At 38.8% G+C, this 24,626-nt stretch overlaps 3 protein-coding genes across 3 annotated transcripts; all 3 read right to left on the bottom strand.

Annotated features, from left to right (window-relative positions):
- Positions 1 to 1,490: 1,490 nt before the first annotated feature.
- LOC117722627 (olfactory receptor OR51C1-like) lies at positions 1,491 to 7,539 on the bottom strand. Its single transcript, XM_076942561.1, has 2 exons — positions 7,480 to 7,539; positions 1,491 to 4,122 (listed from the first exon to the last, which is right to left on the bottom strand). Exon 2 carries the CDS (start codon positions 4,085 to 4,087, stop codon positions 3,137 to 3,139), a length of 951 nt encoding a protein of 316 aa, XP_076798676.1. The 5' UTR covers positions 4,088 to 4,122; positions 7,480 to 7,539; the 3' UTR covers positions 1,491 to 3,136.
- A 7,630-nt stretch (positions 7,540 to 15,169) lies between these two features.
- LOC117721975 (olfactory receptor OR51C1-like) lies at positions 15,170 to 21,375 on the bottom strand. The gene is made up of 2 exons (XM_034520877.2): positions 21,160 to 21,375; positions 15,170 to 16,926 (listed from the first exon to the last, which is right to left on the bottom strand). Exons 1-2 carry the CDS (start codon positions 21,238 to 21,240, stop codon positions 15,940 to 15,942), a joined length of 1,068 nt encoding a protein of 355 aa, XP_034376768.2. The 5' UTR covers positions 21,241 to 21,375; the 3' UTR covers positions 15,170 to 15,939.
- Positions 21,376 to 21,452: 77 nt separating this feature from the next.
- LOC117719690 (olfactory receptor OR51C1-like) lies at positions 21,453 to 23,472 on the bottom strand. Its single transcript, XM_034517894.2, has one exon. The coding sequence runs from the start codon at positions 23,436 to 23,438 to the stop codon at positions 22,473 to 22,475; it is 966 nt and encodes a 321-aa protein (XP_034373785.1). The 5' UTR covers positions 23,439 to 23,472; the 3' UTR covers positions 21,453 to 22,472.
- Between the last annotated feature and the right edge of the window lie 1,154 nt (positions 23,473 to 24,626).

Here is a 24,626-nt window from a genome sequence, read left to right as displayed (position 1 = left end):
TTTGTCAAAAATCAAGTGTCCATAAGTGTGTGGTTTTAATTCTGGGTCTTCAATTCTATTCCATCGATCGACCTTTCTATCTTTGTACCGATACTGTGCAGTTTTTATCACTATTGCTCAGTAGTACCGCTTGAGATCAGGGATGGTGGTTACACCAGCAGTTATTTTATTTTTAATTGTTTTAGCTATCCTGGAATTTTTGTTTTTCTCTATGAAATTGAGAATTGTTCTTTCCATGTCTTTGAATAATTGAGTTGGAATTTTGATGGGTATTGCATTGAATCTGTAGATTGCTTTTGGTAGGCTGGGCATTTTTACTACGTTAATCCTACCAATCGATAAATATGGGAGATCTCTCCATCTTCCGAGGACTTCAGTTTCTTTCTTGAGAGTTCTTGTCATACAGATCTTTCATTTGTTTGGTTAGAGTTACCACAAGATATTTTATATTATTTGTGACTATTGTGAAGGGTGGTGTTTCCCTATTTTTTTCAGTCTATCATTTGTATAAAGGAAGTATAAACTGATTTGTTTGAGTTAATTTTATATCTGCCCATGTGGTTTTTTTACTGGCGTTATTTCTACTATCCTTATGAGACGATGGCTGATATGATCATTTTTTCTTGATGAAGATATCCAAATGTAATATTACTTCTTATTTGGCTATTTTATTTATTTACATTTCAAATGTTATCCCCCTTCCTGGTTTCCCCTCCACAAACTGCCTATCCTATTCCACTTCACCCTGCTTCTATGAGGGTGCTCGCCTACTCACCCACCGCACTGCCCTAGCATTCTCCTAAGCTGGGGCATTGAGCCTTCACAGGGCAAAGGGTCTCCACTCCCACTGATGCCAGATAAGGCAATCCTTTGCTACACATGCAGCTGGAACCATGAGTTCCTCTGTGTATACTCTTTGGTTGGTGGTTTAATCCCTGGGAGCTCTGGGGGATCTAGGTTGGTTGATATTGTTGGTCTTCCTATGAGGTTGCAAACCCCTTCAGCTACTTAGTCCTTCCCCTAACTCCTCCATTGGGGTCCCCATGCTCAGTCCGATGATTGGCTGCAAGCATCCACATCTGTATTGGTCAGGCTCTGGCAGAGCCTCTCAGGAGCCTCTCAGAGCTATATCAGGCTCCTGTGAGGAAACACTTCTTGGCATCATCAATAGTGTCTGGGTTTGGTGGCTGTATATGGATGGATCCCCAGGTTGGACAGTTTCTGACCTTTCCTTCAGTCTCTGCTCCACTCTTCGTCCGTACATTTCTTTTAGACAGGAGCAATTCTATATTAATATTTCCAAGATGGGTGGGTGGCCCCATCCCTCAACCAGGAGCTGTGCCTAACCACTGGATATGATCTCATTAAAATATTTCTAAATTCATTTCTTATCATTTTGACAACCCGAAGAAAACTAATATACTATGTAAATATTTTTATTTATTTTTGAAATTTGTATTCATGTTTATAATGAAATATTGTATCTACCATGAACCCTCCAACATTCTCCACATTCTTCATCACACCACTCTTAATTTCATGTATTTTTTTATTAATCCTGGTAGTATTGCTCTTATGGATGCCTTAAGGTGGGATTCAGTCTTCTGAGAGAAAAAATAAATTAATGGGTTCATGGCCCTATATTTCTTTAATGACCCTTCCAGGCAAGATTTTCCCTCTTTTGCCATAGTGGGACAAGTGTTATGAAATACATAACCACTTTCTGATTAGATTTGAACCCTGTACCACAAATGGAAATTTCATACATGATATTGTAATCCTATTCAAAGCTCATGGCTAGGGAGCTCACATGCCCAAAAGTAGAATCTGCTGTTCTTATCTTGCTCACTGATCATGGTGTCAAATTGCCTTCTAAATATTCATGGTCATACTCACAGACCTAGGCTCTCAGCCTTGGTCAGATAATCTTCTCTATGTACCGGGCAACAATCAACAAGGAGATACAGAAATGATTGAAGTATTAAAAGTAGTGACTGTGTGCTCAGCTCTAAACAAAATAACTGTATTACCCTCACACCCTCACCACCAAGGCTTACAAAAAATAATTTATATGTAAATGACCTTTGCAAAATCATGAGAACAGAATTATTAAGTAGTGAACACAAAACTAGTACAGTGAAAAAAATCAAAGTTTAGTAAGACAGATAATTTTCACAGAAGGCTTATACTAAAACTTTTTCCATAAACTAAAAGAAGATATGAACATTTGTCAATTGTTCATGGTGATACACATGATATGATTTTTTAATTTATATTAATATAAATTTTAATTTTTACTTCTATGTATCTGTGTATTTTTATTAGCTATAAATTTTTAAATAATCATTGTACATGGTACTGTATAACATGAGTATGCTGTCACACAAATCTATATGCCACACTGAGAACACCATCATCATGCTCCTCGCTCCTGCCCTTTTCACTACTCCACTTCTTTCTAGTCACCTTATTCTCCTAGGCAGCCTTCCTTCTACTTTCATGTCATATATGCATGCATAATTTTTCATAGCACTATAAAATCTACAAAGAACACTAACAGAAACATATCATATTTCCTTCTGGTTATTGGATTTATTTCTTTAATATTGAGAACTCTGGTTGCATCCATTTTTTCTCAAACTTGTAACTTTGTTCTTCATGATTAGAAGAAAGTCCATTGTGTATATACACAACATATTTTATGCACCCTGTTGTTGGACACCTAGGTCGTTTGATAACTTAGCTATTATGAAAAATGTGGCAATAATCTTTAGAGGTAAAAATATCTTCATAAAGGAGATATCTAAGAGATGTAGTAGATATACCTCTTCTTCTAGTTAAATAGAAACACTCTCCACTTCAAAACAAAGTAAAATGACTGCTTAACTAAACTACTGAAAACATTTGATATTATGATCAGGAAATGTGCATAATATCATGGAAAATGTTTCAGGAAAAAGTGATAGCTCTAAAAATTTGTGGTTCATATTACTATCTCTTAACTCATTGTCTTCTTGCTTAAATCTGAAGCTATATCAAAAACTTGCAACAAGAGCATCAATGTACACATTATAACCTCCTCTAATGTCATTTGATTCACTCATACAATGACAGAGTTGAACAGTAAAACAACCATCTAGCTCTTTGTCATCCTGGAAAGGAGAACTTTCATCACAGCCTTCCGAATCTGCTTGGTCTTCACACTGTAGATGATGGGGTTCATGACAGGAGGGATCAGCAGGTAGGCATTGGCAATCAGAGTATGGACATATGGTGGAGCTCGTTTTCCAAATCTGTGGACAAAGGACAGACTGATCAGTGGAATATAGAACACAGCCACAGCCCCAATGTGGGAGATACATGTGCTGAAGGCTTTCTTCCTCTCTTCTGGGGAGGCAATGCTGAGGACAGTTCTGATGATCAGGACATAGGAAAGGATGATGAAGACAGAGTCAACTCCAGCAGTGGAGATGAGGGCAGTGAGCCCAACTGCACTGTTGATCCTGGTGTCTGTGCATGAGAGCTTCATGACATCGGGGTGGAAACAGTAGGAGTGGTGGAGCACATGGCTGCTACAATAGGATAATCTTTTAAGTAGGACAACCATAGGAGTCAGTATCAGTGTACCCCGGATAACAATTGCTATTGCAATCTGACCTATTTTAAGTTCAGTTAAGACTGAAGCATATCTAAGAGGGTTGGAGATGGCCACATAACGATCAAAAGCCATAGCCAACAGCACTGAGGATTCCATGACAGTGAAGAGTTGAATGAAGAACATCTGTGACAAGCAGGCATTGAAGCTGATCTCCCTGGCATTGAACCAGAATATCCCCAACATGGTGACCAGAGTGGATATGGAGAGCCCAAGGTCAGTGGTGGACAGCATGGAGAGGAAGTAATACATGGGCTCGTGGAGGCTGGGCTGGGTGAAAATGGCAACGAGAATTAGGCTGTTCCCAGAGAGGGCAGTTGCATAGAGAAAGCAAAAGGGAATGGAGATCCAGGTGTGGAAGGCTTCCAGTCCGGGCACACCAGTGAGCAGGAAAATGATGGAAGAAGCTGTGGTGTTCTGGAAGGTTGACATATGGAATTCAAATATTAAAATTGCAGCTGGAAATCCTGCAAAGACAAGTTTGGTCATTCAAAAACTGGCTATTTGAAATATCAAAAAAAAAAAGTGTATGTGTGAAATTTCTACATAAGCTAGTCATTATAAGCAACTATGTATTATGTAAGTATTATGGACAGTTTGATGTTATAATTTTTATTGTGCTCAGGCCAAATTTCTTACAAATGTGTAGTCTACATCTGATGGGTGTCAAATGCTCTGCCATTTACTAAGTTACCAGATAGCAAATAATTGCAGTGAGTGTACCTCTGTTTTCTTACCTCTAGCTTAATGTTGATATTCCTACCCAAGAAGATAGTTATAAGGAATACACTAGGTAATACAAGAGAAATCTCTGCAGAGTGGTCCACTGACATAAATCTCACAAATACTAGTTTTGTTTAAAACCCAATATAACAAACATTTATAACATTCATAACCCGTTTATAACAAACATTATAGGGGATCACCTAGATGACCACCAATAGATGGCTGGATAAAAATAGCATAGTGATACACAATGAGGTTTTACACAGCCACAGAGTAAACCAAAATTATATCATGTGTAGAAAAATGAATGAAACCAAATATCATTAGATTAAGGGAAATAAGACAGATTTATAAGCATAATGCCACACATCTCTCCTATGTTTAGATACACACACACACACACACACACACACACATACACAATGTGGGTGTGTGAAAGTAAAGTACATCTTTTGGTGAGGATGGAGACTAAAGAATTAGAGAAGAAACAGAATCAAAAGAATGAAAAGTACTGTGTGATTTTTCTACTAAATATAAACTAGTTTCTGTCTGTTTGTCTGTTTGAGAAAGAGTCTCAATCTGTCATCCTGGCCTGAAACTTACTATGTAGACCAGGTTTGTTTCAAAATCATCATTGCCTCTGCTTCCCAAGTGCTGGCATTAAGGATATGAGCTTGGATACCTGGAAGAATCTAGTTTTAGTATGTATGCACGTGTGTGTGTGTGTGTGTGTGTGTGTGTGTGTGTGTGTGTGTGCGCGCGCGCGCGCGCGTCTGTGTGCATGTCTGTAGAACATGGAAGCAGAAAAGGAACTATTACAGGGAACAAGCAAGTGAGTAAGGATAGAGACCATGACATGATGGGTTGGTGTGCATAAACAGAGTGCAACGTTAGATATGCATTAAAAGGTCATAGCATAAGCCATTATTTTGTATGCTAAATAAGATTCCAACCACTTAATTATCTTCTAAAAATAAAATTTACCTAAAAAGAGTTCTCCTTAGCTGAAAGGCTAATTAGCATATCTTTTAAGGGCAAGCAAATCTTGACATAAATCTCTTTATTTCCTCATCTAATGCTTTCTTTCCTTGTGATCATCAGCAATGTGAGTGATGAGCTCATCACATGCTAAAAAATGGGTATGTGATGGACTTTTCCTGGGTGGCGGTACACAGAATCACATCGTTATGGTAAGTTCATTGTTCTTTTCATCTAGGTCTCTTTTTAACTTGTGTGCTCCTTTACTTCTTAGTACTAGATTCATGCTCACAGTCCAGTGACAGGCATGAAACAAAATGCTACCTGGAGTGTTCTAGTCGTTGAAACTGTCACCCACTCATCTAAATAAGACATACTGCCAAAAAATAAAATGGATTAAGCATTTCTTACCCTTCTTTTCCTTATGCTAATTTCCCTTCCCACTCCCACTCTGATAATGCAAGCAAAGATGTGGGACTATGACCTAAGTCTGGGTTGTTTCCCAAACACCAGTTCTTTGTATGTGAGGACTGTCTTTATCTTCTGTTCCATCACGACTACTTTAAACCGTGCTTGTGTCATTTTAGAAACTATTCCAGTAACAATTTAAGTAATTGCTCTTTCCTGTGGCTGAAAGGTTTCTAGACTTTTCCTATGTCAATGCTGGTGTACTCTACAGGAAACTACTAGTCATATTATTCCTCAAATTCCACTCTTTACTGCCTTCATCATAAATTCAAACTTTTTATCTCTGTATTCATAATCACAATATAATGTCTTCCTAAATATTGTGTCCAATATAGTGGACAATATACTGGACAATACAGTGGCTAATGTTCACTTTATTGTGATCTGCTCACTTGTCTACCTCCAGAACCATATTAAATAACAGCTTGGACTTCCCCTTCACCAGAGTACCAAATGGAGCAAGCATCCTCACACAGGTATGCTTTCCTCAATTCCTGTGGGGTGGCTGCTTCCTCTTCCTGTTCTTCTTGTTCTTCTTGATCTTGTTGTTGTTGTTGTTGTTGTTGTTGTTGTTGTTGTTCTTCTTCTTCTTCTTCTTCTTCTTCTTCTTCTTCTTCTTCTTCTTCTTCTTCTTCTTCTTCTTCTTCTCCTTCTCCTCCTCCTCCTCCTCCTCCTCCTCCTCCTCCTCCTCCTCCTCCTCCTCTTCCTCCTCTAAATGTGACTAAATTCATTGAATTCTTTAGGAGGGATATACCATATCATTTATAAAATGTATTTTAAAAAGCATTCAGTGACACCACATTTATTAAGCCATAGCACAAAACATTAATTCTGCATATCTCTCTGTGTCTCTGTCTTTGTCTCTGTCTCTCTCTGTCTCTCTCTGTCTCTCTGTCTCCGTGTGTGTGTGTGTGTGTGTGTGTCTCCGTGTGTGTGTGTGTGTGTGTGTGTGTGTGTGTGTGTATTAAATTGGAATATCTAGGGGGCAAGATACAATACTCTTCTCTAGACAACATAAGTGCTCTGTCCTACTTGTCAACACTAATCATGAATATCGTATACAAAACCCACCATCAAAGCATGCTGCAAGCTCTTGCTTTGAGTCTCTCTCTGCCTACTTGTCTTTAACATGAGTATGGAATCCAGTAAACCTGGGTTGCAGCACTGCAACCAACAGACTGAACTCTCTAAATGAGCATTTCATTACAGATGCCACTTCTGTGATCTTGAAAATTCAAAACTAGAATGTGTAAAATAGAATTGAAATGATTTGTAAGTAACCTAACATTCTCATAACATGTTACATGCACATATGTAGGACACAACAGTCATTGGGCAGCCACCAGTGAAGATGCTAGCAGCAGGAGATAGGAGTGACGGTGGCCACTGACTGTAAGAGGCAGCTTTGAAACAAAACTCACCAGAAACTAGAATGACAAAAGCTTTTTAAACTTCTCTAAGAAGCAGGACAGAAAGACCCTGCAACAATCAAACCCCACCGATACAGAACAGAATGCCTAGAAACTATATGTTTTTCAAAATTTTCCAATTTTCATTAGGGATCACCTTTGAAGTTAATGATACCTTTCAAGTTTTCAAGAAGCAGCATGGGTAGAAGCTATTCTTTCCCTGAATATGGCAATTTTACTTACAAATCACACAGATGTCTTCTTTTCCTGTCGTCTTTTCCAGATGTAGGCTGGGGAGCTGGGGAAGCAGTTATATCAGGAGTCATGTCTCGGGCTCTGAAATCCCTTCATTAGAAAAATCCCCAAGGAGATGACACAGACCCCAGAGGGAGAGGCTTCCCATGGGCTCCTTATGATTTCTGGTTTCCTTATGATATAATTGACTTCATGTGTCTTTACTTTCACTGAAGACAACGGTATTCTAATTCTCTCACCCATGCCTTTAAAAACATCCCCAAATAGAAACAGCTTCTAAATCTGTCACCTCACTCCTCATGCCCACATTAGTGTCTGACCCAGTTAATAAAGGTATTTCTCCCTTGTACTAAATTAGATTTTATAATTTTGTTGAAACTTTTCACTTTTTTGCCCACAACCAAATAATTTTTTCTATTATTTTTTATTTATCAAACTAAGATACAATTACATCTTTTCCCTTCTCATTTCTCTATCCCGTCCCTCTCACATACCCCTCCATTCTCCCTGAAAAATCATGATCTCTTTTTCTTTAATCATTATTATCTCATATAAATATATGTGTGCCTAAATATATAAATACAACCAGTATATTCATTCATTGTAAGCTATACATACATGATTTCTGGGCTGACCATTTGGTATTGAATAAAAATTGATAGACACATTACTGAGAAAAACTATTTCTAAAATTCTCAGAATTCTTTAGTTGCCTCTAGCTTTTTTGCCTTCGGGTGTGACCATGTTAGTGTATCTATCGTCTCCTTCCATGTAATGTATCAATTGCTGCCATACTTTTTCAGGACTTGCTTAGGCAGCCATATTGTTAAGGTATGCTTTGAGGGTAAAACTACCCAGTCATTTCTAAAAGATACAGTCTCATAGAAGATTCTCTGTTTCTCTGGCTCTTACTACCTGCCCCTCTTTCATGATGGTCCTTGAATCTTAGTGCAAGAGACTCAATAACATTCATAAATTTTTTCACAAAGCACTGTAAGTATAATACATTCCAGAATTTAGTTCTGCTAATGCAGAAAACAAAACAGAATCTCCTGACCCCAAGAATAAACAGATATCAAACACAAGCATTACAGCAGACAAAACTACTTATCATCTAAGGATGTACCTGTCAGATACAGTGTCATGATTCAGTATATTCATGTAGGTCATTTTAATCTGATATTTTATAATAATTACACATTTAATGTGTTACAGGGTAAATTTTAAGAATTGCCTATGTTATAGCCAGATCTATTTAAGGTAATTTTCCCCTTTGAAAACATACTCATACAAACATTGACCTCAATACCCTTTACAATTTGAAATGTATTATTTTGTTACAATTTACTTATTGTTCTTATTTCCAACCATAAATAATTTATGTTTGTAATAACAAACAATGCCACCAAAAATTATGAATTAATAAAACTTAGACTTTACTCAGGGATCTAATTATATGAAACATCAGAGGTTTATTGTATTATATTCTAGAGTCAGTAAGACGCCTGTGACTACAAAACGTGATTTAATTTTTCCATGCTGAAGGATTATATTTCTATATTCTATGAGGCACAGATTTTTCAGAGGGAAAAAGTGCACAAGAAGTTTCTGTCTAATTAAACCTGAAAACTAGGGCTGAGCACTCCATGGCTTCTTGTTCTCTGTTCTTGGCCACTTGTGGGTCTCTGTGTTAATCACCCACTACTGCAAACACAAGTTTCTCAGATGAAGGCTAAGAGATGTGTCAGTAATTTTAGGAATAACAATGAATCATAAAGAGTCAGTTTAATACTGTGTCCCTTTAACAAAATAATAGAAGTGGGTCTTCCCTTAGGCCTATGGCCTGTCTATACATTTATTCTTGGGCCCATGGTTGTGGTAGGTAAGGGTTTTATCTTATCTGGAATGAGTTGGTGGAAGGATATGAATATGAACAAAACACGTTGTACAAAAATCTCAAAGACCTATTAAAATATATTTTTAAATTAATTTAAGAAAGAAAGCCACATGGAGGATGGGGAACTGGGGGTAGCCACCAGAAAGTCCCAGATGCCAGGAAAGCAAGAGGCTCCCAGGTCCCAACAGGAAGAGCATTAGCTGAAATACCCAACAAAGGGGAGAGAGAATCTGTAGAGACCATATCCAAAGGTTAGGCACTGGCCTTTGTTAAGGCATAGGGCCAGCCACCCATCTCAAAAATATTAGCTCAGAACTGCTCCTGTCTAAAGGAAATACAGAGACAAAGAGTGGAGCAGAGACTGAAGGAAAGGCCATCTAGAGACTGCCCCACCTGGGGAATCCATCCATATACAGCCACCAAACCCAGACACTATTGTTGATGTCAAGAAGTGCTTGCTCACAGGAGCCTGATATAGTTCTAAGAGGCCCCTGAGAGGCTCTGCCAGAGCCAGACAAATACAGATGTGGATGCTTGCAGCCAACCATCGGACTGAGCATGAGGACCCCAGTGGAGGAATTAGAGGAAGGACTGAAGGAGCTAAAGGGATTTGTGACCCCATAGGAAGAACAATAATATCAATCAACCAGATTCTTCAGAGCTCCCAGGGACTAACCACCAACCAAAGAGTACTCATGAAGGGACCCATGGTTCCAGCTGCATATATAGCAGAGGATGGCCTTATCTGGCATCAATGGGAGGAGAGGCCCTTTGCCCTGTAAAGGCTCAATGCCCCAGTGTAGGGGAATGATAGGGTGGTGAGGTGGGAGAGGGTAGGTGGGGGAGCACCCTCATCACCCTAGCATTCTACAGGGGAGCATTGGGAGGGGAGATGGGATAAGAGGTTTGTGGAGGGGAATCCGGGAGGGGGAGTAACATTTGAAATGTAAATAAATACATTTTATTGGGTATTTACCAAAAAAAAAATTAAAAAAATAAAGACAGTAAATTAACAAGTCAGCAAAAAAGGGGAGAAACATCTACTAACAATGTTTAAAGTCTATAGTATATAGTATTTGCAATAGTGAATAATCAAGTTGGAGTCAGGTAACATCTAATGATGGATGATTCTAAAACTTTTCTAAAATAACTTGTGAAAAAAATTTTTACCAGAGGTTTTGATTTTCATGTTTATAATGGTATTAAATTATAAGATCTGTTTATGAAGGATGAGAGACAGACCCCAACAATAGAAATGTACAGAAAGGGAGCATCATGCTCCCCAAATCTCTGCACCAGACGAAGAGATTATGTGGCTATAGGAGATGGCAGCAGCACTGACATGAGACAAGCAAGTACCAAGGACCTTTTCCCACCCCTCCCTGGATGCACTGCAGAGCAGAGAGTGGATGATCAGAACAGAAGAATGAGGAAGCATGTGGTTACAACAAAACGACAGATGCTTGGAGAGCAGGTGTAAAAGAACAAGCGCTGTGGTCCTCATGACTGAGTGTGCAAAACCCACTGTAATGATTTTTGAACTGGTTGAGATCACGACATACTTCGCTGAGTTACAGATGACAGTGAAGTGGTAAAAGGCTATCACTAAGAGAACTGAAGCTTCCATGAATATAAAGACATCGGTAGCAACATTTGGCCAATACAGGTATCAAGCTGATTTCTATTCCTTGAAGCTGTTTTCCCATTCATATTGCAAGCTTGACTAGCTGGATATATACAAGTTTTGTGCATATAATCACATTTCCTGTGAGTTGATTGTGTAACAGCATGTCCTGTCCAGAAGTCACCTTTCACAACATTCCTCCTCAGTCATCTCTGAGATTCTTTCCAAACTTCGGAGTAAATGGGGGCACTGAGGGATGTCAGAAAGCGGTAGGGCTAGATGAATGTGATCAAATGGCACTGTATAAATATATAAAATTTCAAAAAGTAAATATTGATTTTAAAAGACTAATTTTTCAAACAACAAACCAGATGGTGGCCAACATACTGACTAAATGGAAAGGCACAGACCCAGGTCTGTGAAGAACACAATGGACAGGAAATAGTGCATGGGTTCACACAGGCTTGACTCAGTAACGATGACAAAGAGGGTCATGCCATTCCCAGAGATAATGATGGCATACAGAAAGAGATGGAAGTCCAGTTGTGAGAGATCTCAAGACCTGGAATGCCAGTGAGGAAGAATGAATGTTGGGTGGCACTGCTCTTGTTGAAGGATGGCATAGTGACAGAAAGAAGCAGACACCCTTGGGGGAAAGGCAAACAACCTTTAACAACAGAGAGCAGAAGGGCTTCCAATCTCTGCTACACACCTCACAACTTAAGCTCATTAGAGAACTAGATCCTGACTCAGTGCTTCAGTGGAAATGCATGGCTTTTCCTGGTATTTCTGCTGTGCAACAGCAGATAAACTAGGAAAAGAAACAAAGTGGCCTCTGTGAAGAGGCTCATGCTTTCAGAGGATCCACACTGTATTCTATCTAGGCCTCAGTGTATTTATGTACACACATTTAAAAGAAGATATTAAATAAACAATAAAAAATAATCCAGTTCTATGACAACTGGATAGCAGACAGCATATATCTGGGAGACAATAGGCCACCACATAAGGTAGTTTGCCCTGCCTTTCACTACTTCTCAGATTCTGAGACCAAAATTCCTAAAGGTCATTGGGATTTATAAGTTCTTGTGTAAGTAAAAATAAGACAATAAGATGTCAACATAAATGTGAATAATGTGTTTGTGGTTGGACAAGTACTAGTAACTGTTGGATAAAAAAATTTAAACATTTAGATTTTAATAGTGATAAAAGAGAAAGTTTTACTTATACAGGTAGTAGTTTAGAGCCTGATTCAGTTTTAGGGAAATTCTGCCTTCAGAGGGACAACTTAAAAATGAGTTCAATAAGAACAAAGCAACTCATTGGAGGCTGATGAGAAAAATCAGTAGGATAGAATCATCTGCACAGATTTCTTAAATTTCCATTTGGAAAGCTTGGTTGATATTCAATTAACTGACAGATGGATCTCCCCTTATTTTTGTAGATGCATACACCCACATTAAAAAAAGAAACTTTGGGATTGAAGAAATTTCTTGATGTCGATAGTTGCCTTAAATTTATTGATATTAATTTTTATCCACAAAAAGAATGCTTGCTTTTAACATATGTATTTTCCATTGGACTCATTAGTGCTTCTATTTATTCAGTTAATATTTACATATCGGGATTGTTAGTGCTTATAACAGACAAAATGTGGTACTACAGGTTGGTCTGTGTATAGCAAGAAAGCTGCACGGGAGTGAAAGTTAAGTTAGTAATCTTCACTGCAATCTGAAAATGTATGAGCAAGAGGTTATATTTCAGCCTTGATATAATTCTAACATTAAAAGGAGGAGGGTAATTAGTTTAAACACACACACAAGGATATCTAAGTGATAAACACTAATGACTTCCCACTGGCTTCTTAATGTGTAAACTGCTCTTCACTGATTCAAAGGCACTAATGGTCAGGAAAATGGCTATCAAGCAATATAAACTCTCAATGTCTCTGAAATTCTTTTTTAAATCTAAACATACTTTAAAACAAAATTTTGTTTTGCAAAATACAGGAATTCCCAAGAAGCTGAGACTAGACAGGCCATGGGCCTAGGGAAAAATCAAATATTATTGTTCTTCTAAAGAAACATAGCAATAAAATGATTCTTAATGACATTCTGCTACACTCGTAGATCAATGCCTTACTCAGCCATCAACAAGAAGACTCTTCCTGCAGTAGGTAGTAATTAACACAGAGATCCACAGCTGAATAGTGTGCAGAGGGTGGGAGACTGAAACAGTCAGTCCTAAATGGGATGTGTTTATCAAAACATTCTCCTCAGGGTACTGGAAGCTATGCAGGAGAGGAGAAAGAGATTTTAAGAGACAGAAGAGATGGATGCCACCAAGGAAATAATGCCTTCCAGACACTAACAGGGGCAATGTACAGCCTACACAGGTTCAAACCAGAAGGAGTCCCAGCACTAACCTAAAACCTCACTTCAAATAATATCCACTTACAAAGAAAAAGTTAGTTCTCTGAAATGGAATCTCGCTTGATTTATTAACCACACATAAAAGTAAGCATCATGCCCACCAGGAGATGGCCAACAAAACCTGAACTCGATATTTAGTAGACTTCTGTCTCGTAATGCTTTGTTTGGACATTTTTTGGTTTTTTTTACTGATATTTTACTAATATGATTTCTGACTGTATTTTATAAGGTTTTTGTTTCTGTTTTTGTTTTGTGTGTGTGTGTGTGTGTGTGTGTGTGTGTGTGTGTGTGTGTGTGTGTGTGTTTCTTGCACTTCCTGGTTTTGTTTTGTTTTTTCTGGTTTGCTTGGGTTTTTGTTGTTTTGTTGTTTCCCTGTTTGTTTTCTAAAGAGATAGCAAAAGAAGGCATAGAGTTAGGTGGGTGGGGAGATAGGAGGATCTGGGAGGAGTTGAGGGGGAGGAAACCATGATTAAATATATTATACATTAAAAAATATTTTCAATAAAAACAAAGAAAAAAAGCACAAAACTTATCTCACCTGTTTCTCTGTCCAACATGGTTGCTATGAATATGAAGTGACATAATATGTATGAATGTGCTTTCTAAGCTGTGTTATGTATTCAAATACTAAGGATTTGAAGTATGAATTAATTTATTTCAAATATTTCTTTATATAAAAGGCCTTTCTCTACGTGTTTAATAAGAGGAAGGGAGAAGTGTTCTTCCTGTTTACTTTTCAACAACTAGAGTTCACATCCATGAGAAATCCTCACTTCTGAAAAATGAAGTATAACAAGGAAATATCCCCTCTTGTGCTGTTAGGCATTGACTCTAGGTGACCCATTGTCTGTGGCAGTCCCTGAAATACCAGAGTGAACTTAGCAGAAACACATTATACAGGATGTAACCTTAGCTCTCCGGTGAATAACTCTAAAAAGATCATAAGGATGCTAAGATCTTAGCTTTGCTCCTAATGCAACTAGATACAAAAACCACCACAGTTTTTTTTTTTATTTCCACTCCATTTGCATTTTGCCCTAAAATGCCTGCTGTCGATTGTGTTGAATGAAATAATTCCTATGTCCATCAAGAGTATGATTTCTATCTTTACTTACTACCAAATAAATCTGGCTTTGTCTTGGGTAAAGAGCATGACCCTACAAACAAAATGCTCACGGGAGGAAATATGGAGACAAAGTGTGGAGCAGAGGCTGAAGGAAAGGCCATCCAGAGACTGCCCCACCTAGGATCCATCCCATATACAGTCACCAAATCTGCACTCTAGGCATCGCTGACAGGAGCCTGATATGGCTGTTCCCTGAGAGGCTCTGCCAGAGCTTGGCAAATACAGAGGTGGATGCTCGCAGCCAACCATTGGACTTAGCGTTGGGTCCCAGATGGAGGAGTTGGAAAAGGGAATGAAGGAGCTGAGGGGATTTGCAGCCCCACAGAGGAGCAACAGCGTCAACCGGCCAGACCTCCCGGTTCTGGAGCACCAACCAAAGAGTACAGGCTCTGTCCGCGTATGGGGCATAGGATGGCCTTGTTGGACATCAGTGGGAGGAGCGGCCCTTGGGCCTGAAGCAGTTTGATGCCCCAATGTAGGGGAATGTCAGGGCGGGAAGAAAGGAGTGGGTGGGAGGGTGGGAAGGACCCTGATAGAGGAAGAGATAGGGAAGGTGAGATAAGGGGTTTTGGAAGGGGAGACCTGGAAAGAGGAAAACATTTGAAATGTAAATACATAAGATATCCAATTAAAAAACAAAATTGAAATATAAAGACAGTTAAAAAATTATCCCCCCAAAATATTGTTAATTATCTTTGATGTCTCAAAATGACCAAAATGACCTGACCTTCTGATCCTCTTGCCTTCAGCTAAGCATTACTGCAAGTGCAGAGGTCTGCCTCCACACCCAGCTAACTCAGTGCTAAAGATATAAGCTATACACAAGAGTCAAAATTAAAAGTTATTCTTCATAGGTGGCATAAACTAAAAATCTTCTCTGAAGAAAGGAAAATATGAATGTTTGACCAAAAATGTTAGATCCCTGATTTTGCCATTACCTTCTCAAAAAGAGAGAATCAAAAATATTTGTACAATTAAGTATTGTTGGACAAGGACAGTTGTCATGGTACATTTTGGTGATAGCATTTGGTAATTTAGAATGATAATTTATATTTTATTTCCACTTATGAATAGAAGTAATGCTATTTCTGTCAATAAAGAAGAGAGTTGGCTAGCAATATCATTGAAATCTTTCATTAAGAGGGAGAAAAGACACTACTATCACGACATTTTAGGGAACACTGATATTTTGAAAATCTGCAGTTTACATTAGTCTCTTTTGGCTCATGTATTCTTTCTTGCAAATAAATCTATCACTTTGATAACTGTCAATGTTATAATGTTGCAATGTTTCTCAGCATTGTAAGCTCCTTAAAGGTCACTTTCCTCTTTCACAGAGTGCCAAAGGCAGAAAAGATGAAACAACCATCTAGCTCTTTGTCATCCTGGAATGGAGAACTTTCATCACAGCCTTCCGAATCTGCTTGGTCTTCACACTGTAGATGATGGGATTCATGACAGGAGGGATCAGCAGGTAGGCATTGGCAATCAGAGTATGGACATAGGGTGGAGCTCGTTTTCCAAATCTGTGGACAAAGGACAGACTGATCAGTGGAATATAGAACACAGCCACAGCCCCAATGTGGGAGATACACGTGCTGAAGGCTTTCTTCCTCTCTTCTGGGGAGGCAATGCTGAGGACAGTTCTGATGATCAGGACATAGGAAAGGATGATGAAGACAGAGTCAACTCCAGCAGTGGAGATGAGGGCAGTGAGCCCAACTGCACTGTTGATCCTGGTGTCTGTGCATGAGAGCTTCATGACATCGGGGTGGAAACAGTAGGAGTGGTGGAGAACATGGCTGCTGCAGAAGAACAGTCTTTTCAGAAGCACTGCCAGAGGAGTCTGGATGAGGGTTCCCCGAGTGATGATTGCTATTCCAATTACTACTATTTTAAGATCAGTTAAAACTGAAGCATATCTAAGAGGGTTGGAGATGGCCACATAACGATCAAAAGCCATAGCCAACAGCACTGAGGATTCCATGACAGTGAAGAGTTGAATGAAGAACATCTGTGACAAGCAGGCATTGAAGCTGATCTCCCTGGCATTGAACCAAAATATCCCCAACATGGTGACCAGAGTGGATATGGAGAGCCCAAGGTCAGTGGTGGACAGCATGGAGAGAAAGTAATACATGGGCTCGTGGAGGCTGGGCTGGGTGAAAATGGCAAAGAGAATTAGGCTGTTCCCAGAGAGGGCAGTTGCATAGAGAAAGCAGAAGGGAATGGAGATCCAGGTGTGGAAGGCTTCCAGTCCGGGCACACCAGTAAGCAGGAAAATGATGGAAGAAGCTGTGGTGTTCTGGAAGGTTGACATATTGAATTCAAACTTCAGTATATTCTGCTGAGTGTCCTACAATGATAGTATATATTTATTCAGGATGCACCCAGTACAAAATGGGTCACTTCACTAGTAAACATTCCTGAAAGACAATAGCCTTTACAAATGACAGCTTGTTACAGGAAAACTGGAAGAACAGCTGAGACCAAAGGACCAAAGTCATGGAATGAAGAATTACATAAGGATGAATTCTATACAGAAGTAATATACTAAGTGAATTAAGGCAGTCATTTTTTTGAAGCATATGAAAACATAAGAGGGAGAAATATGGCTGTGTATTTTAGGAGGGGTGACTAGGAAACCAGACAAAGCTTGCCATTCCTAGCCACAGTCAAAAGGTAAGGAGGACATGAGATCTGGCTCAGCAGAAGAGCATTACATAGTAGGTGTGAAGCTCTGGGGTCTGTCCCAGCTCCAGAAAAAAATGAAAGGAAGAAAGGGAAGAAAGAGAGACACACACACATAGAGAGAGGCAGAGAGAGAGAGACAGACAGACAAGAAAGAAAGCGAGAAAGAGAGAGAGAAAGAGAAAGAGAGAAAGAAAGAGAGAGAGAGAGAGAGAGAGAGAGAGAGAGAGAGAGAAAGAAAGAAAGAAAGAAAGAAAGAAAGAAAGAAAGAAAGAAAGAAAGAAAACAAGGAGGGAAAGGAGGGTGGGAGGAAGGGAAAGATGGAGGGAAGGAGAGGGAAGAAATGAAAAACATACCATAACAAAAGTCTGTACAATAATGCAAATTTCCTCAACAACCTAAATTTCATTCTAAAATATTTGTCTCTTCCCTCCACAGCACGTTGCCTAACTGTCTTTAGTTTTTACAACAATGGTTCATGTGGTGGAAACCTGGCATCTGGCATCAACTGACATGTAACATTCTGCTACATAACATGACATCTGTTTGGCTACATTTTAAAGTTCTAAGATTTCAGTGGTTTGAAACAAGGCTCATTCCTTACAATTCTCTGTGTTGGAGTGTTGCAAAACTAGGTCTTCAACTCAGGATGTCAGAAAGCAGAATTTGAGATTTTAGCCCTGAGCTGTGTATTCCCCTGGAACTCAGAGTCCTCATCTGAGATTATTCAGGTTACTGGCAGAATTCAAATATTTATGGCACAAATTTGAGGTCTCCAGTCTCTTGCTGGCTGATGAGTGGAGGAGGAAACTCGTGCATCTTCAATGCCATCTTGGGGTTCACGCACAAGATTCTCTCACAACATGACTTTGTACCTCTTCAAATATAAAACAAGAACTCTCTGCAGCTTCACTTTCCCCCCAAAATCTCCTGTGATTGATTAGGTCACCGGACTCAGTTAATCTTTGTGTAGATTAACTTTATGTAAACCAACCAAAGACCTTATCTGCATCATTAAAACTCTTCTGTAGTCTAATGTACTATGATCAACAGAGTGGTAATCCATTACATACACTGGCATGCCTTGCTCACATTGAATAGATCAGGGGGCTTATTCTCAAACAAAACAAACAATATGGGGTGAATAGTAAACTTTAGGGGCCTCTGAGAATTCTATACACCACAATTAACAGAGCCACCAACTCTCTAACCCTTTTTCTATTATCTTTGAGATTATACCATAATTATATTATTTCACCTTTCCCTTTATTTTCTCCAAAACCCTCCCATATACCTCTCATTGCTCTCTGTCAAATACAGGGCCTCCTTTTTTATTAATTGTTGTTATGTGCAAATATGTATATGTATGTACATATAGTGACTATTGATTGAGCACATTTTTCTCTCGTTCCATGATCACCACTTTGTAAAACACTTGTATCTGTTTTGCAAGAAGTATAGAAAAATTACTGAAAGTAGTTTCTTCGCCTTGTGCTTCCAACTTTCAGACTTTCTCCCTGCCGATGCCAGTGGAATCTGTGCAAATACACATGCATACTCTCCCTCTGTAGCCCAACTCACCTGCCTTCAGCATGAAGTCAAACTCAGTAATATATCACTAAAAATAAAAATTTTCCCAAACTAGCAAATACCTATTTTCTTAAAACTCTGAAAAGCTCAACCTGAGGTTTTCTTTACTTGACCAACCATCCAATATATCAAGCTGCTGCATACTGAAGTACTTTGCTTAAATAATGTAGCTCTCTCTTTTCTCAATGGGGCTAAGCTCTTCAGACTCTCTATCTGATCCATAGAGTTATTGATAAATTCAACATAAATTTATGTTTGTGGAAACACTCAGTGACATCACCTTCACTAGGATGAATCACAAGAAAACACTTCTTCTTCTAAGTTATGTATATTCTTTTATATTCATACATACAGATTAAAGGTTATTCTCTTGTTTGATAGATACGCTATCTGAAACTATGCCTCTCTAAATAAGATAAGCTGGTGGTAGGTGGACATCTTGCTTATTAATCATTATATTCTTTTGGAAAGATGCATCTTATTTTTATGTGGCATGTGTATGTCTATAGGAAATGGGGTTGTATATGCTAGAATGCTTAAAAACAAACTTGGGCTCTCCTCTTAACCACTGAGCCATATCTTCAGGCTCTCATTATTATTCCTTAATGCCTTCCATTATATTATAGCAAATGAAAACAAAATAGTGTAGTATTTGTATAGTCTAAATATTTAAAGAACTGACCAGTGATTCTGAACTTAGCTCAGGACCTCACTGTATGGCCTTCAGCACTCCCTCTCTCCTGTACTTCAAAAGTTTTCATTCAAATTTTATCGCTTAGAAAAATGAAGGTGTGTGGGGGGGGGTCTGTATGTCTGTGTGTTTGTGTTAATGTATTCACCTGTTTTAGGGGTGTGCCTGCACATGCAGATATATTTGACAGAGGAACACTCCAGGTGTATTCTCTATCACTTTTCATCTTATTCTCTCCAGACAAGAATTCTTGCTGACATGAAGGAAGGTTGTCAGCTAGGAAGTTTCAACAAACTCCCTATCTGTTCCCCATAGTGCTGGCTTTTTACAAAGGTACTGGAGATTCAAACTTCAGTTCACATGCTTGCATAACAGCATCTCTTACTCACTGAGCTGTCTCTTCAGGTCTCTCCCAGAAAATGAGAGAGTCTCATATATTTCAGGCAGCCATCAAACTCTCTGTGTAGCCAAGAATGACATTAAGTTCCTGATCCTCCTGCCTCCAAACTCCAGAGTCCTGGGATTGCAGGGGTATGCTGTTTTATCCCAATGTTACCTCCTTTATTCAGTGTTGTGGGTCAAAGTCAGGGAGTGGTGCATGCTACCAATTGAAATATATCCCCATGCCCTCTGCCAGAAATGTTTAATATGATCATGAAGCTCATAGTCTCAACCACCCAGTGTGTGTGTCTGTGTGTGTGTGTGTGTGTGTCTGTCTGTCTGTCTGTCTACCCTTCCACGTGTGTGTGTGTGTGTGTGTGTGTGTGTGTGTGTGTGTGTGTGTGTATGTATGTATGTATATCTGTATGTATGTAAAACATTTGGGATTGTTTATGGGTGAACCTGGTTTGTACCACATAATAATCTATTCTCTTCTCTCTCTCTCTCTCTCTCTCTCTCTCTCTCTCTCTCTCTCTCTCTCTCTCTCCCTCCCTCCCTCTCTCTGCTCAATCATTTGTTATATTATTAACAAATATATAATTATATATTACTACTTATATTAAGATGATGACATCTCATATAAACTTTATCAAAAGTCCTATGTGTAATTAATTTGAAACATCTTTTCTCTGCCCAGTGATTCATCAAACTTGTTAGAATCCTGGCCAATCCTAGGTCCCATGAAACTCCTGCCTTCAACTAAACTGAGTTCTCCAAATGAGCACATAACACTCCACTTTTATGAACTTTGGTAGATCGGCAGTGGTTTGTGGGGGTTAAAAATGGCAAAATTTGTGAAGAATCAATTTGATACCAGGCAAACAGAATATGGGAGGTGAATGATAATAGCCACTGAAGATGGCGATGCTGGAGCAGTGCACATATGGCAGGAGAGCAGCGGGCCTTAGATGGCAGTTTTGAATGTTCCAAAACTACTCAGAAAATTCAGAATTGTAACGGTGCTTTAACCTGCTCTGTGCAGCAAGACAACCGTACTGTAGTACTACTGGATTCACTTTGAGAGAACAAATGGCCAAAAGTTACAGATTTTTGATTTGTCTAGGTTTCCTTTGGAATCCAGAAGACCTCCATGAGGCTAGTAATTTTTTTTTATTTTTATGAGAAACAGCAGATGTAAAAATCTACTGTTTTCTTGAATACAACAGCTGTACTTACAAGTACACAGAATGTTCTTTTGTGCCTTTCTCTCGGAGCCGGCTGAGGAGCTGAGGTCTTTTGCACAGGAATACAGAACATTTATAAGGAGAGCTGTCTCAGGCTTTCTGAAATCTCTTCATCAGAAAATCCCAGATGGAGATGATGTGGACCCCAGAGGATGAGGCTCCCATGGGCTCATTCTACTTTATGGTTTCCTTCCCCTCAGGCTCATTGTGTGCTCCTTCAGTTTCCATGAAGAAACAGTCTTATAATTATTTCTTGGTGTGTCAGAGTACCCTTTTATAAAAGCACATTTGTAAAAGTCCTCTCCCCATCTATGTTGGAATCCAATGCTAAGTGACTTGATCTTGTGTAGGTCCTGTGCAGGGAAACATAGCGGCTTTGAGTCCATTGCCCTGTAACCTTTAAAAAGATGTTTCTGTCACTACTGCTCCATAGACAGCCAAATAATCTTTATTAATTTTTTCAAAAAGCATTTTAAGGATTTATCATGTTTGCTAGATTGACACAGAGAACAGAACATAGTCCTTTTCCATCAAGAATTAGATGTAAAAATCAGTGCTATATCACAAACTCTTTGTTTTCATTAATTATTGTTAATTAAGATATTCTAGAGTACAGCATGATAATTGAGTATATGTACTCAGTGTGCAATGATAAAGTTAGTATAGTTAGCGTTTTCATGTCATATTTTTTTAATTTTCAGATTAAGCTGGAACAATTGTATAATTATGTGACAGAAATTTAGTTTCAGTGTATGACTGCATTGTGTGATGATCAAATCAGAGGATGGTTTCCTATTTGTGCATTCTAGACAGTACATTGCTAGGTCTTTCATTTGACAAAGAGATCTCAAAGTTTCCTTAGAGAAATAGAAAAGTATTCATTTCAATCATGTTTTCTCATCGATTCTTTAGTGATTCTACTATTACATTTTATTCAACTATGAATAGTTGATTGGCAATAATCATCATTTTAAAGGTACTATATAAATTATGCAATTATTGAAACATATCTCAGGGTCTTTATTATATAAGGCATTAATAGTTATATAATCTAGAGGACTAACTTCAATTTATAAATGACCATTAACACATTTTCACCATATTACAACAGGTATAACATTAATAATAGGATAATAATTAGACAACATGATATTCCTATTATTAGGGAATCCAGACTCTAAAACTCTGCAGGTAGGAACTTACAAACTTAGAATAAATAAAATAAATTTATTAACAGGCTCTTTCAAGCTACGGTATTAAATCACACAAGTTAATAATAAAACAGAAATTCAAGGAAGACTAACTTTAAAAAAAACATGAAACTTTCCTAAGATGGCTTAAAAAGAATACTTTCAGCATGGCCTTGCGAATTTGTTTGGTTTTCACACTATAGATTATGGGATTCATTACCGGAGGAATGAGCAGATAAACATTGGCAATTAGAGTGTGCACAAAGGGAGGGGCATGTTTCCCAAATCTGTGCACCAATGACAAGCTGATCATAGGGATGTAGAAGATGGCAACAGCACTGAGATGGGAGACACAGGTACCAAATGCCTTTTTCCGCTCCTCCTTGGATGCAATGCAAAGGACAGAATGGATGATTAGAACATAAGAGAGAAGGATCAAGACAGAATCCAACCCTGCAGTAGAAATGACAATGGCCAAGCCAAAGGCACTGTTGATGCTGGTATCTGAGCATGAGAGCTTCATCACATCAGGATGGAAGCAGTAGGAATGATGGAGCACATGGCTACGACAAAAAGACAGACGCTTGAGGAGCAGGAGTAAAGGAACAAGAGCTGTGGTTCCTCTAATTATGATTGCAAAACCCACTGCAGTGATTCGTGAGTTGGTTAAGATCATAGCATACCTCAGTGGGTTGCAGATGGCAATAAATCGGTCAAAGGCCATCACCAAGAGGACTGAAGATTCCATAAATGTAAAGCCGTGAATGAAGAACATTTGGCCAATGCATGCATCAAAGCTAATCTCTCGAACATTAAACCAGAAGATGCCCAACACAGTTACCAACGTGGAAAGGCACAGACCCAGGTCTGTGAAGGACAGCATGGATAGGAAATAGTACATGGGTTCATGGAGACTTGACTCAGTGATGATGATAAAGAGGATCATGCTGTTCCCAGAAATGGCGATGGCATACAGACAACAGAAAGGGATGGAGATCCAGGTGTGAGAGGTCTCCAGACCAGGAATGCCAGTGAGGAAGAAGACTGGTAGATAGGCAGTGCTCTGGTTGAAGGATGGCATGGTGACTGAAGGAAGCAGATGCCTCTGGGGGAAAGACACACATCCTGTAATTATAGAAAAAAGAAACGCTTCCAATCTCTGCTGCATATCATGAAATTTAGGAATACTGAAGAACCAGTTCTTGTCTGTCATCTTCAATGGAAAGGTCCATTTATGTATTAGATATCAAATTAAACACAGGTGAACTTGGAGAAGAAACAGCACTAACATCTGTAAAGACACCCAAGCTTTCAGATCTGTATTATGCATGAACATCTATGTTCTTATATTTAAAAAGAGACTAAATTTGGTAATGAGGGCTGGCAGGATGGCTCAGTGGAAGAGGCACGTGAAGCCAAGCCTGTTGACCTAAGTTCAATGCCAAGAGCCCACAAGGTAGAAAGAGATAACCTACTTCAACAAGTTGTCATTTGACCTCCTTCCACAGTCATGATACATGTTCATGTGTATGCATGCACGAGCACATATGTACACACATGCGTGCATGCACACACACACATACACATGTACAATGAACAAAAACTATAATAAGGGGGCTATAGAGATGGTTCAGCAGTTAAGAGCACTGGCTACTCTTCCAAAGGACTCAGATTTAATTCCCACCACCCACATGGTAGTTCACAACTATCTATAATTCTGGATCCAGAGTGTATGACACCCTCACACAGACATACATGGGGGCAGAGCACCAACACACATAAAGGAAAAGACAAATATTTAAAGCTATATGTACAAATAAACCACCCTGGGTGATAGAAGGAAAGGGGTTGTTTATACAGGTAGTAATCAGAAATCTAATTATGTTTAAGGAAAATTCTGCCTGCAGAAGAATGATTTTAAAAGATGACCTCCTGGAGAACTAACAACTCATTGGAAGCTTATGGAAAATCACTGAATTGGAACTACCTTAGCAAACATCATGGTTTTCAAAGGAACAGTAATGTTAGACTGAGGAGTAGTCTCCTTTTTCTGTGTTTAGGCACACAAATCTGAAAGACTGAGGACACTATTTGCTTTTCAAGCTTTTTAGTGCCATATTTTTCTCTACAGTATGTTAGATTTTAATGTAAATGTCTGCCCCTTCCATTCACTGATGCACATGATTACAGTGTGGTGACTAAGTTAAAATTACAATGTGATGAATGAGTTAAAATCAGAGGTGTTGCAACATTAAATCCTGAAAATGAC

The sequence above is a fragment of the Arvicanthis niloticus genome, chromosome 1 (assembly GCF_011762505.2).
Source record: "Arvicanthis niloticus isolate mArvNil1 chromosome 1, mArvNil1.pat.X, whole genome shotgun sequence".
In the NCBI taxonomy this organism is placed as follows: Eukaryota; Metazoa; Chordata; class Mammalia; order Rodentia; family Muridae; genus Arvicanthis; species Arvicanthis niloticus.
This window is presented reverse-complemented; position numbering and strand designations above follow the sequence as displayed.